At 37.7% G+C, this 16921-nt stretch overlaps 1 protein-coding gene, 1 long non-coding RNA gene and 1 pseudogene across 4 annotated transcripts; 1 reads left to right on the top strand and 2 right to left on the bottom strand.

Annotated features, from left to right (window-relative positions):
- The first annotated feature begins 236 nt into the window (after positions 1–236).
- Positions 237–4314, top strand: LOC148739737 (diacylglycerol kinase theta-like; annotated as a pseudogene).
- A 1366-nt stretch (positions 4315–5680) lies between these two features.
- Positions 5681–10964, bottom strand: LOC148739736 (uncharacterized). 2 transcript variants are annotated; one of them, XR_015996968.1, is made up of 5 exons: positions 10918–10964; positions 10577–10633; positions 10044–10100; positions 9270–9321; positions 5681–8194 (listed from the first exon to the last, which is right to left on the bottom strand). It is a non-coding gene; the product is annotated as an uncharacterized LOC148739736 (long non-coding RNA). The 2 variants fall into 2 exon arrangements; XR_015996969.1 differs by lacking the exons at positions 10577–10633; positions 10918–10964 and adding an exon at positions 10332–10371.
- Positions 10965–12902: 1938 nt separating this feature from the next.
- Positions 12903–16750, bottom strand: LOC148739735 (uncharacterized). Of its 2 annotated transcripts, XM_088750110.1 has the most exons (6): positions 16696–16723; positions 15916–15966; positions 14861–14908; positions 14511–14567; positions 13472–13519; positions 12903–13202 (listed from the first exon to the last, which is right to left on the bottom strand). In XM_088750110.1, exons 2-6 carry the CDS (start codon positions 15952–15954, stop codon positions 13053–13055), a joined length of 342 nt encoding a protein of 113 aa, XP_088606236.1. In that variant the 5' UTR covers positions 15955–15966; positions 16696–16723; the 3' UTR covers positions 12903–13052. The 2 variants fall into 2 exon arrangements, with proteins under 2 accessions (XP_088606236.1, XP_088606237.1); XM_088750111.1 differs by having other exon boundaries at positions 15916–16750.
- Between the last annotated feature and the right edge of the window lie 171 nt (positions 16751–16921).

Raw genomic sequence — 16921 nt, 5'->3', positions numbered from 1 at the left:
GTAAGTAGCTGCAAATTCAAGAGCAAAGGTTTTTCTCTAGAGTATTTCTGGAAGTACTTTAAAAAAAGCTAAAAAAAAAAGGATTGACCTGAGTCAAAAAAGGAGTTATGCTTATCCTGCCGTTTTTGTTTCTTTCTTCTTGTAGCCTGGGCTGTTCCCCCCTGGAAGCCAACCCCTTCTAGTACTGGTTAACTCCAGAAGTGGAGGTGGTCAGGGTGCCGACATGTCAGCAGCCTTCCAGAGATTTGCTCAACCCTCATCAAGTGTACAGCCTCACAGAAGGGGGCCCATTATTAGGGTATGTTTAACTCCTGCCCTTCGTATCTAGAAAACTGTTTTTTGCCATTAAAGTTGAAGTTTATTCATTACTAAGTACGTAGCAGTTCGAAAACTGATTTGTGTATTTACATAACAAAAATTAAGTCAGTGTGATACAAATCTAATTTCGTCGTTTTAGTAGCATCTTGATCAGTTAGAGCTATTTTATACCCAATGCTACGAGCCTTGTTTTCTTCTCTCATCTTTGTCCCGTGGTCTAGAAATTGATTATTGTGTTGGTTTTAGATTTTACGCTTTCAGATCTCTTCCTGATTTTCGTGTCTTGATCTGTGGTGGTGATGGGACAGTTGGCTGGGTGTTGTCGTGTTTTGATGATGTTGCTCAAGATTTGAAGTGTAAGTTACCTGCATCAGCAGTACTTCCTCTTGGCACTGGTAAGTGGATTGTTACAAGTGACTCCTGTAAACTGCCAGTTAGAGAAAATTTCTTTCCAGAGTCGAACATAAAGCCTTGTCTAGGTTTTGTTGTACTGGGCTGTGTGATCGATCTCAAGACTCTTGCGACAAACTTGGTCAATCGGATGGAAATCTAAAACTAGCCTCGACTTTGCCTCACGTGCTTCTAAGTGATGGACACTTCAAAAAGTCGCGCAAACTTTCCAGTTTAATCGTTTAGGCCTCAACAGCCTTTGTATTTAAAAGAAGATCAACGAACGATCATCGATAATTATTCGAAGCTTAATGCTTCATGTGACAATTAAATGAGCGTTTCCAGCACGTGGTTGACAACTAGAGGTTTACAGTGATAGACAAACCGCTATGACGCATTTGAAAAGCTGTCGTTTCAATCGTTAGCCCTTCCTCGGAGCATAGTAGATGGAGAGTAGGTTGGAAATTGCCTGAGATTCTCGACTTCGGGACAAGCCATTACTCATCGCCCATAAGGGATTTTAATATTCTTAAGATTTCCCCCTTTGTACTCTGTTGGGAAGGACTGACGCCCACTCCCCTCTCGCGATTTATAATTTCTTTGTGGGGATTTCGTTAGTGGATACAGATTGAGATGGAAGTTGGATGAGATTTTCAGCTCGCATGTAGTGATCTCTCTAGTGTTCTTCTTAGTGGATAGATAATGTTTGGGAAACTAAATTAGATTGTAAACGTACAGGTAATGATCTCTCTCGTATCCTCCATTGGGGAAGTGGTTAATCTGGCGACGAGAGTCCTGTATCGCTACTCATGGTCATTGACCAGGCTCACGAAGTGTTTCTTGATAGATGGTGTGTCATGTTTGACTCCGTGGACACTAACGTTCCTGACACACTGTCAAACGATAGCGCACTTGGTTCGATGGGAGGAAGAGAGGACGATCCTAGTATTTTTACGATGAATAACTACTTTGGCATCGGAATTGGAGCTGAGCTTTGTTTAGATTTTCATCTTCAGAGAGAGGAAGCACCTGATAAATTCCATAGCAGGTGAGGAGGCAAAAAAAGTAAATCTACTTGTTACAGTAGTTTTACATCCGCTCGATTTAAGGGACAGTGTTGATTGCTAAGGCTATTGGATGGCACTTGCAATTGATAACAAATGTTTCATAGTCTTCTGAGTTGTTCTCTTTGTCGTCTGTATTTCGAATTCGTCTGTGGGAATGTGCCTGCCCGACTCTATTTATCACTTTAGATGTCTTACAGACTACCTCCCCCTTCCCACCCTCCAAAGGTTATTAACGGACACGGAGCAGACAAACGTCCAATAGATTTTAACTTCCATCGTAAGCGCTTTTGAAAGTGGATAGGTTAGAAAACTTCGACCTTGCGTTTTATGATTTATTGTAAGTAAGAGTTCGTCGATTCTGTGATTTTTCTTTTTTCAGGCTTCAAAACAAAGGAGTTTACTTTAGAGCAGGGATAAAGAAGATGGTCAAAGGCTACTCGCGGAAATTTACACACGAGGTCGAAATAGAGGTGATTAATCTGTAGAACGAAGATATTGGAATAGCTTACATGGTTGCCTTCATGGGATGAATTCGGTATTCTTAGAAAGCGTCTCTTTACCCACAGCGAACGGCCGAATAAACCCGACAAAATCCCGCGAAATGGGAAGGGGGAGGATGTTAATCTACGATGAATTAGCATCACAATCAGGTGGAATAGCAATAGTTACAGTAGCCTCACTTTGCGAAAGCGTTAAAAGCTCCTACACTGGGAAGGTGTTTCTCTTGTTTAAAAACTTAACTCATTTAATTCTGAGTGTTGTCCTAAAATCATCATCGTTTCTCAGTTGTATTCAACACTGAGTGATTGAACGCCAAGTAGTTGAAGACGTTTGTCTTAAAAATTTAACGCCCGAATGAGATGGTTTTTGGATTATCCCTTGGTACTTTTTTGCCTGTTGTACTCCTTACGGTTCCAGTGATCTATCTTTCTCTCGTTTCTCAGCATTTTCATTTGCAATTTTCTGTTTCGCTACAGATTGATGGCAAAAAAATTGACTTACCAACACTAGAAGGAATTGTTATTCTTAACATAGGCAGGTTAGTGAAAGGTGGAAGTTGAAGTCAGTCAAAAGAATTCGAATCAGTGTTGCAGAGGTGAAATTTCCAATTGAGTGGATTGAGAAAACAGATTAAAATCGGTTTCAAAGCGTAATTTTAAGATGTTCAGTTTTCATCCTGAAGTCAAAATAATACTAATTTAGGTAAACATGATGTATTTCATTTCATTAAAATCTGATTCCTTTACGGGAACGAAGAACGTACAAAAAGTGGCCATTTTCGATATATCAAAATTCAAACTTGGCTGCCAGGATTGGGGGAACAAAACAAAGGAACAACATCGAGGTTGAGGGATGAATAATCAATTTCTTTAGTTCTATACCTCCAAGCCTCAGAGCCATGTTAGAATTTTAATAAATCGAAAATGGCCTAATTGTCTCGCGCCCGTCATGTGACTTTGCAACCCGGTCGGATGTAGCACCCAGACTGTATCTGGCTGGAAGGCATGGGTTCGAATCTAGTTAACGTTGAACTTTAAAGTTTTCTTTTCTGATTTTTCATTGGTAGCAGTTCAGGTGCGAGTATCGCTTCTATACACGTGAGGGATTTTGTTTTCATTTGTATTTAGTTTTCCCTTTAATTTTTTATAGTTTTTTTTGTCCGACTAGTTGGGGAGCAGGTACGGATGCATGGGGACCAGACAAAGAAGATGTATGTAATACGACTTGAATTTAGCATTGATCTCTGTCCTTTTTGTCCCAGGCAAGTGAGGTCTTTAAAAACACGCAGTCGAGTAAATCGCTATATCGGCCGACTTACATCTCGGCCGATATATCAATCGAGTCTCGACCGAGTCTCGACCGAGTCTCGATCGAGTCTCGACCGAGTCTCAAATGAGTATCGGTCGAGTATGGACCGACTCTCGCCCGACATACCGACCGATATATCGTTTAAGAACACCTACACAGAAGTAATCACAAGGGCCAACCAGAAAAGACAAAATTGCAAGTACATGTAGCCAACGAGAACGCCATCATTTGTGAGTACGAATGTTGCAAATGACCAAAACACGGTGGTTTTGGTTTTTTTCCTGATTAGTTCAGATGGTGACTTGAGATATCTGGACCAATCACAAAGCAAAGTTAATCAAAACAGATGCGATCCCGGATTCCTCTTCGACTCTTAATTGAGAATTGCTGACTCTGTTTGCAGGGTTATACCTCAGCTTGTCACTGTGACGGTCTTGTAGAGGTAGTTGGACTTCAGGGAGTCATGCACATGGTAAGTCAGAATCACTACCGGCTTTGCCTTTTATGCCCTAACATCAGCAGGTGGATTCTTCATGCAGTTCTCTCCAATCTGCACCAGGTAATGTTTCATTACCAACTGCCTTATTTTTTGTACCCAGCCTTGTCATTTCTTACGTATATGGTTCGGAAACGTTTTCATTTAGCAGTGAATATGAAGATGAGTGTTTTTTTTTTCTTTTTTACTTATAAGGTCAAATTCAAAGTGGAATCAGGACTGGTATCCGACTAGCATAGGGAACCCAGGTAAAGATTTCTGGTTGTAATCCAGTAAACAAATGAAGCCATAAGTGAGTTATTCTCTCTTATTGTTATCTTGTCATTCTTGTTTGTCATATTACCATGTTGGCGAAGAATGATTTCCACCCTTCCCCAAACCTACGTGTAACCGTACCCTCCATTTCGTTTCTCCACAGGGCGGGAAGAGTACGGCTACGGCTACACGTGGGCTATTCTTTTTCGTTCCTTCCTGAGAAGAGAGAGCGCGAGCTCTGGTTTTCGAACATCGGCTAGAGAAAACTAGGGTATTTTATCCAAGTAACCAATAAGTATAGGTAATGACTCGATTTCGAGTGCAGTTGGGTGTTAATGAGCCTGAGTAAATTTCTCAAAGACAGCAAAACTGCCCCAATAGCTTAGTTCCATTTTTCTGTATAGAAAATACACAACTCACAATTCCACCATTCGCTCTAACGAGGGACTAACGCTCGAAACGTCAGCTTCAAACACCCTCCATGGTGGTCAATTTATGATATCAACTCAGCTGATAAAACCAAATTATGTTGTAATATCCCCACCGACGTAGCAGCACAGTTTCTTTAGAAACTGACCCTCTTTATTCACGCACTTCGATCCTTTTTTTATCTATTATTATGATTTTTATTACAGATAAATATCAAATTAAAATCAGAGATGCTCCTAAAAGCGCAAAGGGGTCGTAGTCGACAATACGCGCTAAAGAACCAAACTCGTACCATGCTATTCTAAAGTCATGTCAAAAGTACAAACTAAAGTGATAAAACCTCTGTCTTGAGGTGGAGTTCAAAGCTTAGCTCACCCAACCAATTTATATAGAAAATAACTGAGAATTTGAAGAGAATTTATATGCGAATATGTTGTTAAATGAATGTTCATAAATGAAAGTATCCATTTTCAAACAAATAAACATTTGCGCCTTTAAATTTATTGGAATGTGTCATTATAACAAAATATATTGACGTAGCTGTGTTGCGAAGGAATTAAATTTGTGAAATAACCTTTTCATGGCTTTTCTTTTGTCCTCTTTAGAGGCATAGCGGTTGTTGGGCTCGGAGAAGAGAGGTGACGTCTTTCTTCGAATTAAGAAACATTCAAACTGAATAATTTATTAAAACGAATGTTCGACATTATGAGTAATTCAAGGCCATTTACTTACCCCCTCACCCAGGTAATTTACCTACCCCCTCACCCAGTGCGATCAAGGCTTGCTTAGGAAAAGAGAAAGAGAAATCATTTTTGTATCAGTTCTCTTCAGACAGGCCATTGTTACCCATAATCCATACTGTGGACGAAATTGAAGCGAAACTTCCGAAAGGGTAAACCATGAACGGACTCATGTGTAAGGTCTTTGAGATGTTTTATTGAAGGCTTCGTTTTACAGTAAAACTTAACTCAGTGTCATTTCCCTCTAAATGCCACTTTTGCTTCAAAGATATTCTTACAGTAAACGAGTCATGTTTGATGAACACGTTTGAACAAAGCTTTCAAACAGTTTGAAAACCACAGTACAATGAACTAGTATTCTCAATATGAGTTAAAAAATGTAAAAATGAACTACAAAATTAGACTTCAAAACGCTACCAAACACCTATTTACGTGGTATCCAAAGACCTTTTTTCTTTTTTTTTTTTTTGTGTTGTGGTTAATATCAATAATAATGACGAATTATGTTAAAAAAGTAACAGACGCCACTGCAACTCCCAATGATTTCAATGTTCGCAAACGAGTTATAAAAATTCTAGAAATAAGCTATTTAGATCATTTATATTCTATAAAAAAATCTGTAACAACCGACGTCTTACCTGTTATATTTTCCTTTTTTTCTCCCCTTTTCTTGTATACTTTCATCGGTTTTATTTATTTAGTTTAATTTAATTTAAATGGCGTAAAACTCTCTCATGCCAGTTGTGGGAATGAACTATTCAAATTGCTGTTGTTACTCGTTACCCAAACATCTTTCTAATTTTTTTTTTTTTACATATGATCTGCGCCTATGAGAAACGTCGAAACATTGCGGAAATGACGTCACTCTACCTTCAACTACTAATGTTCTCATGAGAGTTACAAAAATTCAAGAAATGAGCTACTTAGATCATTTTATATCTACCAAATCTTTCATAATAACGTCTTTACCAGTAAGTTTTTCCATTTTTCCTGCATTTTTAACTTAGTTTGTAATTTTCAACTAAAGATACTTGTGAAGTGAAACAGTTTGACACGTGATCTGTAAGTAATTAACTATTTAGATTACCAGGCTGCTACCAAATATCTAGTGAATGATGTTTTGACCGGTACACCTGTCTAAGTCTTTCTTGTCAAATGTTAGATGATTCATCGTTCTCAACGATTAAAACGCAATCTGAGAGTGAATTACTCTTAAACGAGTGAAACAAAATTCTAGATATGAGCTATCTAAATCTTTGTTTTACTGATAAATCTCTGATAATTCTTACTAAAGCGTGTTGATGCTCTACTATTGTGATCGCATCATTAGCCCTTTTTGTTCTTTTCAATATTAGACGTATTGATCTAAATTTGGTATCAAGCAGAAAAATTCGGAAAAGAGAGAAGTAATATTCTGAGATAGTCTTGACCCGTACATGTGTCTAAGTTGTTCTGTCATAGATGCTTTTTCCTTTTCCGTTCGAATGAAAAGCAATTATAGGTCGGGTGATTCTCTCAAACGAGTCGCATTTGCACATTTGATCATATGTAAATGGATTTGGGCACTACAAATATTAAACTATTACTGTTATTATTATTTTTATTATTATTATTATTATTATTATTATTATTATTATTATTTTTACGAGTCAAAAAAAATTCTTAAAATGAGTTTTTAGATCATTGTTATACTGGCGCTAAAATTTCTGATAACTGATTTAACGGATTTCCCCCAATTAAATTTTAAGTGTTTGTTCAATGTTTGCGTGTCTGTTTTCTAAACTAGAGATACCATTGAAACTGAACTTTCGAACCTTAATTTAAGCGTTAATTAAACATTTGCTTCGGTCATCTATGATGTATGTCCTATTATTAGTTTTGTCCTATTATTAGTTTTGGAAAAAAACTGAGATAGCAGCGGGGAAGGAATTTATTCAGGATATCGAATTCCTTTTATACTAAGAGCAAGCTCCGAACAAGCTAAAAATTACCATGGTAATGAGCTAAACATTAGCTTTAAAACGGTGGAGCATTTCTAACCAAAACATTTACTAAGCTATGTTATTATTGATAATAAGGAATAACGTAAATAGGTAGTTCAGCATACAGACTAAAATGTCCTATTATATCAGGAGCGTAACCAGCTTTTCGACTTGTCGTGGGCCTCCACCACGAGAACGTTCAATTTTTGTTTTAAAATTTGCGAGAGTTCTATTTTAAGAGTCAAACAGGCGATAGTAAAATTGTAGGCCCAACCGTACAGGACTTTCGCCTGGCTGCACCCGTGATATCGTTGTGTTTCCCCTTTATCCATCCCGTTTGAATGTCTTCTAAGAACTATGGTCTACAGAAACATGCTAAAAGTAACAGACTTAGAATATCAGGTAGACATACATGTTACATGTTACATCCATAACAAAACGAAACGAATATGGCCTGCCGCTACATTTCTACTCAGGTATCCTACCTATGTAACCGAGTGATGAAGAGTTCACACAAGAAGCTTATTAACTAATGTAAACATCAAACTGATTAAAGAAAACGAAATTAAAATCAGATTTTTCTGACTAAGGTATTACCACAGACAATACATATAGATTCCTACTCAAGAGTTATTTTTTCCTTTTCCTTGAATCTTCTAATTTTTCTGTAGCCCTCGCGGTGTCCATAGTACTGGTAATGTTAAATGTCTGAGGCAAAGGGAAAAAGCACGCTTAATACAAATTCATTCATCGATCCGTTGGCTACTTGATTTACCGACCCGATAGTCAGTCGTTAGTCAGGTGTAATCGGCACCTTGATTAAGGCAGCGATAATACAAATCAGTTAGTCTGTAACCATACCCATTGGTCAGATGGACAGTCTGCCAGACAGTCAGGCAGATAGTCAGCCCATCTGTCATTCAGCTACAGTTTAGCTAGTCAATTTAATCTCGCAGCGTACTGGCCAGCTACCCAGCTGGTCAGTTGACCAGACTGTCAATCAGTAAGCTGGTTAGTAACTTAAGGACCGCAGGCAGGTATGAACTTATAACCATAGGGAACGAGAACACTCCTCGGTTTTAGCCCATAAGCCACCCAGCAGTTTTTTGTCACACTTTTTCAAATCACACATCAACAATGAGTAGGATGCATGCAATAGCTTTGCAGGTGACTTTGAATGAAGACTTCTTATGTCCGAACATAGCTCCAATCATTGCAGTTGCAGTGAAATCTCGACTTTGAAATTGGTTTGAGTCAGCACGGGATTAAAAATTTAGAGTTACGTTGTGTTCTGTCACGCGTAACTCGTTGCGTCATTGTTTGGTTAAGCATAGTGGGATAGCAGGAGGCATGCTGTCAAAAAATAGAAAACAGTAATTTTGTGGGTGCTCCGGTGAAGACGCTTTCTCGTTTCACCTTAAACGTTTATTTTCAATAAACCCGGTTACACTGCCGAAGAAGAGTTCTGACCTCGTCTATTTTTTGGGTAATGGATCAGAGCTTGATGGATCGGAACACGTTGTGTGACTGGCATAAAAAAATTCAGTTTTGATTCAGATTATATCACATAGATGGGGCTCAAAGTACTGAAGGTTCAAGTGATCATGAACTACACATGCATATACACTGTATCGCATCGTAGATTTCACCCTACATCTCAAATATAAAATACCATATGTTTTATAAGATATATGTAACAAACAAAACCCAACTTCTTTAATTTTTAAGGGATTTGTTTTTAGGCACTTTTTCGGTCAGCGATTAAAGCAAACGTTTCATTTACCTTGGTTCGAGAGCAGAGAACTAAAGCCTGGTATCAAACACCTCTTTTTCTCCTGGATGGAATACCAAAAGAGACAAATAGAAATTCATTACAATGATATGAATCTGTTGTTACAAGAGATTATGAATTGACTACTGCAAACACAATTCTTGCTGGTCTGTGTAGACGAATGTTTTGAAACTTGAGGTACACAACATTAATTATAGTTGCTATTTCTATTCAAGGGATGTACAGCAAGGTAGCTATGTTTTCTGTATTTGAGTAAATACCTATCTCGCTAAAAATATGTTACAAAAAGTGAGACAGCTCCACATTATACTGGTCAGTATTTTAAGATAGGTTTTGACCCTTCATCACAACGAAGTATAAAAATACTCTTTTATCTCTCAACTGATCTGGTCACTTCTTGTGTGGATGATGACGTTTAGACCGAATACTTCAAACCTTCTAGAAGCAAAGTGGTGGAGTGATTATACGTCATATCTGTTGACTAAGTTAGAAGGAAAGTTACCTTCCTCTGCGATGTCCATGTCAGGCTCAAACGCATTTCCTTCTTCAAATTCAGATATGATGTATTAAAACAACTACTTTAGTACTTAATCGTTCAATATTGTCTCTATTAAGCTATTTGTCTCTTAAAATATTATTAGACCTTAACCAATTTTTCCACTAGAATTTAATATCCAGTGATTACCAAGTTATAAAAGATGCTTCAAGAACTCACAAAATGCCTTATTATCTTGAATAACTAATAAAACCCACAATTACCTTTACCTTTATCACTGGGCACTGGGATCTCTTCACTTGCTATTTGCTCCTCAGATTCAGCAGCTGTGTAAAAGCAAAGTTATTAATTACAATGCAGTATTTGCATAGTTACAGACATTGTTCCTCCGTAAGCTGACAAATAAATGTAAATGAATAAAGTGGTCTGCAGGGTAAACCCGGCCCATGGCCTGCTAATAAGCCAGCAAAATGACTCAGTTACCTGTCAAGTTCATAACACATGTTAAACAACGTAACCAGACGTGTCGTTTCTAAAAAGCAACTCATTGTCTTTACCTTCCTCAGTTGGCTTTTTGCGTTCAGGCTTACTTTCTCCATCTTGACCTGCAGAAGTACGATTGAAAAAGAAATTGTACTTATTGAATTATGTCCATTTGAATACTTGTAATATTGCAAAGTGAGCGAGAATTGTTGGTCGATCACAAGGGACAGCACATAACCCGGCCTGAATATTTGAGAATGCTAAAATAGCGTCTTAACCTCCTAACGACTAATCAAGAACCACTCTCTCTTTCTCTTACCTTGGTCACTAGACACTGGAATCTCTTCACTCTCCATCTGCATCTCCGATTCACCAGCTGCGTGAAAACGAAGTTGTTCATTAGAATAAAGTATTGATGCCTTTAAGGTTACGAATGAGATCTCATTGAGAATTACAGTCAATGTCACTGCGGAGGCTAACACAAATGCCATCATATAGATACAGGAGCCTTGATATACATCTGGCCCACTGTCTGCTATTAAGCCAGAAATTTCACCCAGCTAGTTGTTAAGTTAACAAACAGCTTGCCCTGTACGCGGGAGTAAATGCAACATATGTTGGACAGTGTAAAGTTCCTGAAAAGCAATTCATTCTTTATACCTTTAGTTGGCTCCTTGGGCTTAGACTTACTTTCCTGTTCTTGACCTGCACAAATAGATTTACAATAGATTGCATTAATCCAGTCATCTAAATTTGATTAAAAGCTTCAGAGCCTTCCATCAGTGTGTAAACTTTTACTGTCACATGTGTTCGAATACTACCTTCTTTTCTTCTTTAACTTCTTAAGAAAATTATTACTCGGGCTTTCCTGCGGAAGCCCGAGTCTGAAAATGCAAGCCAAAAGAGAGTGAGCAGTTTGAGAGTGCGAACTATTTGTGTTATCGTGAGCCCGCTCTTCGTAAACAACGTAATTTACAGAATGCTGTGTTTTGTGAAGACCGATTTGCAAATATTCCTGTCTTATAAGCTCATCCCACATGCAAACGCACACGCCGGTCGTGGAAGACCCACGCTAAATGATATCCAGTGTTTTCGGAATGGGCCGGTCCACGAACTTCATTGCTTGAAAGCTAGCCAAATGTGGAAAGTTCACACTAGTTTTCACGAGATAAGAAATGAACCATATGTGCGTTCAAACTACGAAAATACTGGCAATACTGTGATGGCCGATTCAACAACAAACTTTGATGCTGAGACGAACGCCTCACTTGCTGAAAAAATCAAGACTGTTCGTGAACACAACTTCGAAGGTGGCGCTAACAAACGATACTGTCAGAAGCAACTTAAATAGTAAGGTTATATATGTAACCTTAGGCCTTCCGTTAAATATCCTGTTTCTATCACTGGTTTTTATTGGGTTCAATGCTTGTAAGGTACGATTTGGTATTTCGTAAATAATCACTATTAACAATTGGTTCATGCGTTAGCGTGCGTTTATCAAGACTTGAAGCATGGGAGAAGTTTAGAGAGCATGAAAGATGCCTAAGAGTTGCACGAATCGCAGCCTAGAGCAACTCTAGCTTCTTGAATGCTCTCCAAACTTCCCAAGTGCTTCACGTCTCGATGAACGCACAGCCGACACATAAACCAATTGTTTTATAACATATTCAACGCTGTAGTTGAGGCATAATGGGCAGAAATTCCCTCTACTACTTTCGGAAAAGTATTACGCTATGTTTCAATGACACGTTTTAGATTGGTCAAAAACTGACACGTGAATTCATGCGTGGAAATGAAGTTAGAGTTGCGAAACGAGATGAAACCGTTGATTGTTTTGTTTACCCTTTCTCTGGGTTCTTTCTCGGGAGTTAAAAAAATTTCAATCCCAGGGCAGATTTTCATCGGCTTGTTCGCTTGTTGCCATGTCTAGTTTAACTTTTTTGGGGAAGTTTTCACCGTTTTTTAATGAAAAATGCTGAAGTCACTCGCGGGGCATTTGTTTGCAGACGTCACCAGCGTGTACAATGGGAAACTGAAACACGCTCGCGCAATTTAATCTGATTGCTTAACAATTGGTTCATGCTTTAACGTGCACTGTCGAGTTATGGAGCAAGAGGGAAATTTAGCTTCTTGAGTGCTCTCTAAACTTCCCACGTGCTGCATAACTCGATAGTGCACAGCTAAAAGCATGAACCAATTGTTTTATAACATAGCCGGTGGAATTGTGCATTAAATCCGACGCGAAAAATGGACAACAATATCAGAAATGATTGTTCGCGGTAAGCGAAATATTAGGCAAAATAGGAATTGGTTTTATCTCAAAATTTCTGTTCAAAGCTCGAGTGTAATTTTATTGCAGTTTAAGTACAAAATTCAAAGGGTGGGAAAATTGTCTTCGTTTTGGGACTGGTGGGCCGAGTCTTTGTTTGCATCCATTATTGTCGCGAAATATATTATTTTTCCCCGCGCTAACAATGGCTGCACGAGCGAAAAAAAAAATTCTGGCGAAGCGATTTGCTCACGCTTTCAGCGTGCACTATCGGGATTTAGAGCACGCGTTCGTATAATGAATTTGATTGCGCGGCTCTGCTACCTATGTTATAAACGAATTTACAAGCTATGTTATACTTGTACTCGTGTGTGGTGTGAATGCCATGGCTATAAAAAAAGCCCGAGTGAACGCTCCTCGAGCGTCTAGTTTATTCGATAGAAATGACGTTAGTACGTACTCAGTCGTTGATTTTGTTTTACTCAAGCCTTTAAAAAGTCGTTAATCTTGAACCAATTCTCAGGTATTATGCCCAGTGATTACCATGGTAAAAAAACAAACTCTTCGATAACTGATACAGTGCCTTGAGTGATTTACAAAAAAAACTACTTTCTCCTTTACTTTTGTCACTAGGCCCTGGAATCTCCTCTCTCCACCTGCTCCTCACCTTTACCAGCTGTGTGAAAGCAAAGCTGTTAATAAAGTTATATAGGATTTTATTGACAGCTGCTGTCACTGTCACTGCGTAGGCTACCACATATGTCGTCAACTAGTTACCAGGGTCTTAATAAATAACCCGGCTTGCTGACCGCTATCAAACCAGAAAACTTACAAACTGGCCGAGTTAGTCGTTGAGATCATGAAAATCTTTCATTGTAGGCGAAAATAAATGCAACACAAATCGGACAAATGTACAGTTCCTAAAAATCAATACATTATTTTCACCTTCCTCAGTCGACTTTTCAGGTTCAGCCTTACTTCCTCCTTCTTGACCTGTGCCATTAGGTTGAAAATTCATTGCATTAATCCAAACATTTAAATCTGACTACTTGCATTTGTTGGAGGGATTGAGTAACAGGAACATAACGTGAGTTTTCGAGAGCATTGAAACAGTCAGCTGCAAACTTCATCAACTTTTGGAATCTTTGACGCAGGGACATTAATTAACGCAATTGATATTGTCTCTGTTACTGCTGATACTGGATGAGTGCGTAACTATGACCGGGGTGGGAAAAAGGGGAAAGAAAAATTACAACGATTGAAGGAACAAAAAAGGTGATCAAATGTCAACTTTGTGATCAAATGTCTGTGAACTTCTAGCCAGGCGCAGCATGTAGGTGGAGCTAATCAAATTATTCCCCTCGGAATATGAACCCCTGTAACGTTAACTTGATCAAAACAGCAAACCAAAAATGACTAAATGTCAAGCTGCTGCTCGTTTTTCTAGAACTACCTTATATTGGAAGTTTCTGATATTATGATGGTATTATGCTCATTGAAACCCGCCTTAATCCCTATATATTTCAACTGTTGTATCAACAGCTATAAGCTACACCGATGATGACTGTCCATCATTAAGGAAGAGCTCTTGCAAGCACCTTAACCTTCGGTCACTTCTGTTTTCTGTCTGTAGATCCATCATGATAATTAATTCCATACAGAAGAGTACGTTAAAAAGAACTAGAATTTTGAACGTAAGAACGGTCCATCGGTGTTAGACACTTCTACTTACAGAGATATTCAATTATTACCTTCTTTTTTTGGCTTCTTCAGAAAATGATTTATTTGATAGAATAGTACATTACGACTCAGTAATTCAACTTTTTGCTTTACTTAAGCGTTTTCAAAAAGTCATTGATTTTCAACCAATTTCTCCAATAGAACTTTTTTCCAGTGACTACCTAAGTAAAAGCGAGGCTGCGATAACTCATTAAGTGGCTCAACCTCTTGAGTGACCAATCAAAAACCATTCTCTCTCCAATACCTTTGTCACTGGGCCCTGGAATGTCTTCACTCGCCACCTCCTCCTCAGGTTTGCTAGCTGTATCAAAACAAAGTTATAAATTAGAATAAAGTATGAATGCCTTCAAGGTAATGTTTTGGATTTATGTCTTATATTATATGGACTCTTACTGTCACGAGTAGACTGAAACAACTTCTGTCAAATAAACTGTGAAACCGTCTACATAGTAAACTCATTGCTCGCTTTTAAACAAGCAAGTTGGCCCAGTTAGCCATCTGTGAAGCTTATGAACAACATGTATTGTAAGCAGGAGTAAATACAACATATGTTAAATAATTCGGAGTTCAAAAGATAAACTCATTGCTTTTTACCTTCGCTAGTGGGCTTTCCGGGTACAAGCTTACTTTTTCCCTCTTGCACTACACAAACAGGTTTTAAAAAGATTGCATTAATAAAACCATATAAATTTGATTATTTGCATTCTATGAAACTATCGAGAATTCTGGGTGGGGCACCAGGGACAGCACTCAACCCCAATTTCGAAGTAGTGTTTAAACAGTCAGATGTGAACTACTATCACTTCTTAATATCTTTGTTGAAGGGCCTTTAATCTCAGTTATCACTATTTTCTCCGTTACCTCCGGTCCTGGACTAGTGCAATGAGTGCATACCCATGTGGTTTCATGATAAACCTTAAAATGAATTGTTTTCACTAACTTCTTTATTTCCTTTATCTTTTTCTCTTCTTTTTCCTCTAAAACACAACAACCTACTGCACCTTCTTAGATAGTTCCTTACAATCTTTCTAGAAGATTCTACAGATTTACAACACGACTATTTTTAGTAACATTACATCATAGAGTTTTCCAGAATTTACGGCAAACAACTCGAGTTTCTATAAATAGACGTCACGTACTCATTTCGAAACCACTAGAACTTTCCTAAAGGACTACTCAAGAATGTTCTGGAAATCATAGGATAATCGATAAACGTGCCAAATAACATGTCTTCTGTCCACTTGACTTACATGCAACTGCCCGGTAACTTTTTAAAAGCAGTAATAATAATAATAATAATAATAATAATAGTAATAATGATAATGACTAAAGATCAAGCTAGTACTCGCTTTCCCTTATAATTTTTTAACAACCTTGAAATTCATGCCTCTTTATCTTACTTAAATCAAAGTTTCTATCGTTAAAACGCCCAATAATCGCGATATATTTTGAACCTTCTATCAGCTGCTTTAGTTACAACTACTGTCCGCCATAAGAAAGGTTTCTGCAAGCACATACCCTATCCTTCAGTCACCTACATTTTTTTCTGTAGATCCATTATGATATTTAACTCAATGTTAATTAGCACTTTCATAGAACTATGTAATTTTCATCAATAGAACCTTTTATCGGTGTAGACACAGAATTACCTCCTTTTCGTCTTTTTCGTCGGTATTGGCTTTCTCCATGATGAACGGTTACTGCAGCAATATCAAGTGCGCCCTTTATTTGACTAAACTGATAGTTGTTTCGTAAAGGCTCAAAAGCTGATTACTCAACTTATTCGAGTCTTGCTACGTGTAGATATAAACATAACTATTTACCCAAATAAGGTAATTTGTAACGAGAGCAAGAACAGTTCTAAACAATATGCACTGAGGAGCCTTAAATTTCACAATATACTTATACATCTATCTTAGTTAAATTCATGTACACTGATACTGATCCTTTGAAGGCTTTAACCAGGCGTGGATCATTTTCAGGGAAGAAATTTATTTGTGTGCACCTTTGAGGTGAATGCTTCTAATTTTGACCAATATCCTTTAGTTTGTCACCTCAAGACCATCAATTGCATTTCTCTAACAACAGCCGACTTGTCAATTGGAGGTTTTTCAATTGCGATAATCCGTTAGGTTCAGTGAGAAAGGAGGGAAATACCTAGCTAATGACATGAACTCATTCATAAGACTAACTTAGAATCTGTGATTTGATTGGTGAGGATAACGTTAATAATACAAAATACCGATCATGTTGATTTGACATAAAAAAATAAAAAAAATAAAAAAAAACAACGCAGTCAGGTACTCCATGCGCCAGCTTGGTAGTAGCAGCTAAAAAATTTGGGTGGTAAAAGGCATCCCTAGATTCATTGTTTTATAATATAGTATATTGTCTTTCAAAAAAAATAAAAAATTGAAAAGGCCTTATACCTTTCACAGTCTTTTTAGTGGCTGGACGGGTGTCAAAAGCATCCTCATAATCTGTTTAAAGGAAAAAAGTCGAGTAAAGCATGTCATGATGTTTCTGTTTCGTGTTTTCTTCTTAAATATATTACTAAACAAAAGCAACGGCAATAATATGTATATTCTATTAATTAATAATTGACAAAATATATTACCAAGTTATCTAGATATTAAAAAAGACCTATTATATTTT

Source organism: Stylophora pistillata, chromosome 2 (genome assembly GCF_964205215.1).
Source record: "Stylophora pistillata chromosome 2, jaStyPist1.2, whole genome shotgun sequence".
NCBI lineage: Eukaryota > Metazoa > Cnidaria > Anthozoa > Scleractinia > Pocilloporidae > Stylophora > Stylophora pistillata.
Note: the sequence above shows the minus strand (reverse complement) of the source record. Positions and strands in the feature narration are given on the sequence as shown.

Bases quoted from the DNA above. Each gene is read 5' to 3' on its own strand.
- LOC148739735 (XM_088750111.1), bottom strand. From the start codon at position 15,954: ATGGAGAAAGCCAATACCGACGAAAAAGACGAAAAGGAG. The intron at 14,568-14,860 runs GTAAAAAGCAAT...GTTTTGATACAG, and splicing joins CGGAAAGCCCACTAGCGAAG to CTAGCAAACCTGAGGAGGAG. The intron at 13,520-14,510 runs GTATTGGAGAGA...CTAATGGCACAG, and splicing joins TCCAGGGCCCAGTGACAAAG to GTCAAGAAGGAGGAAGTAAG.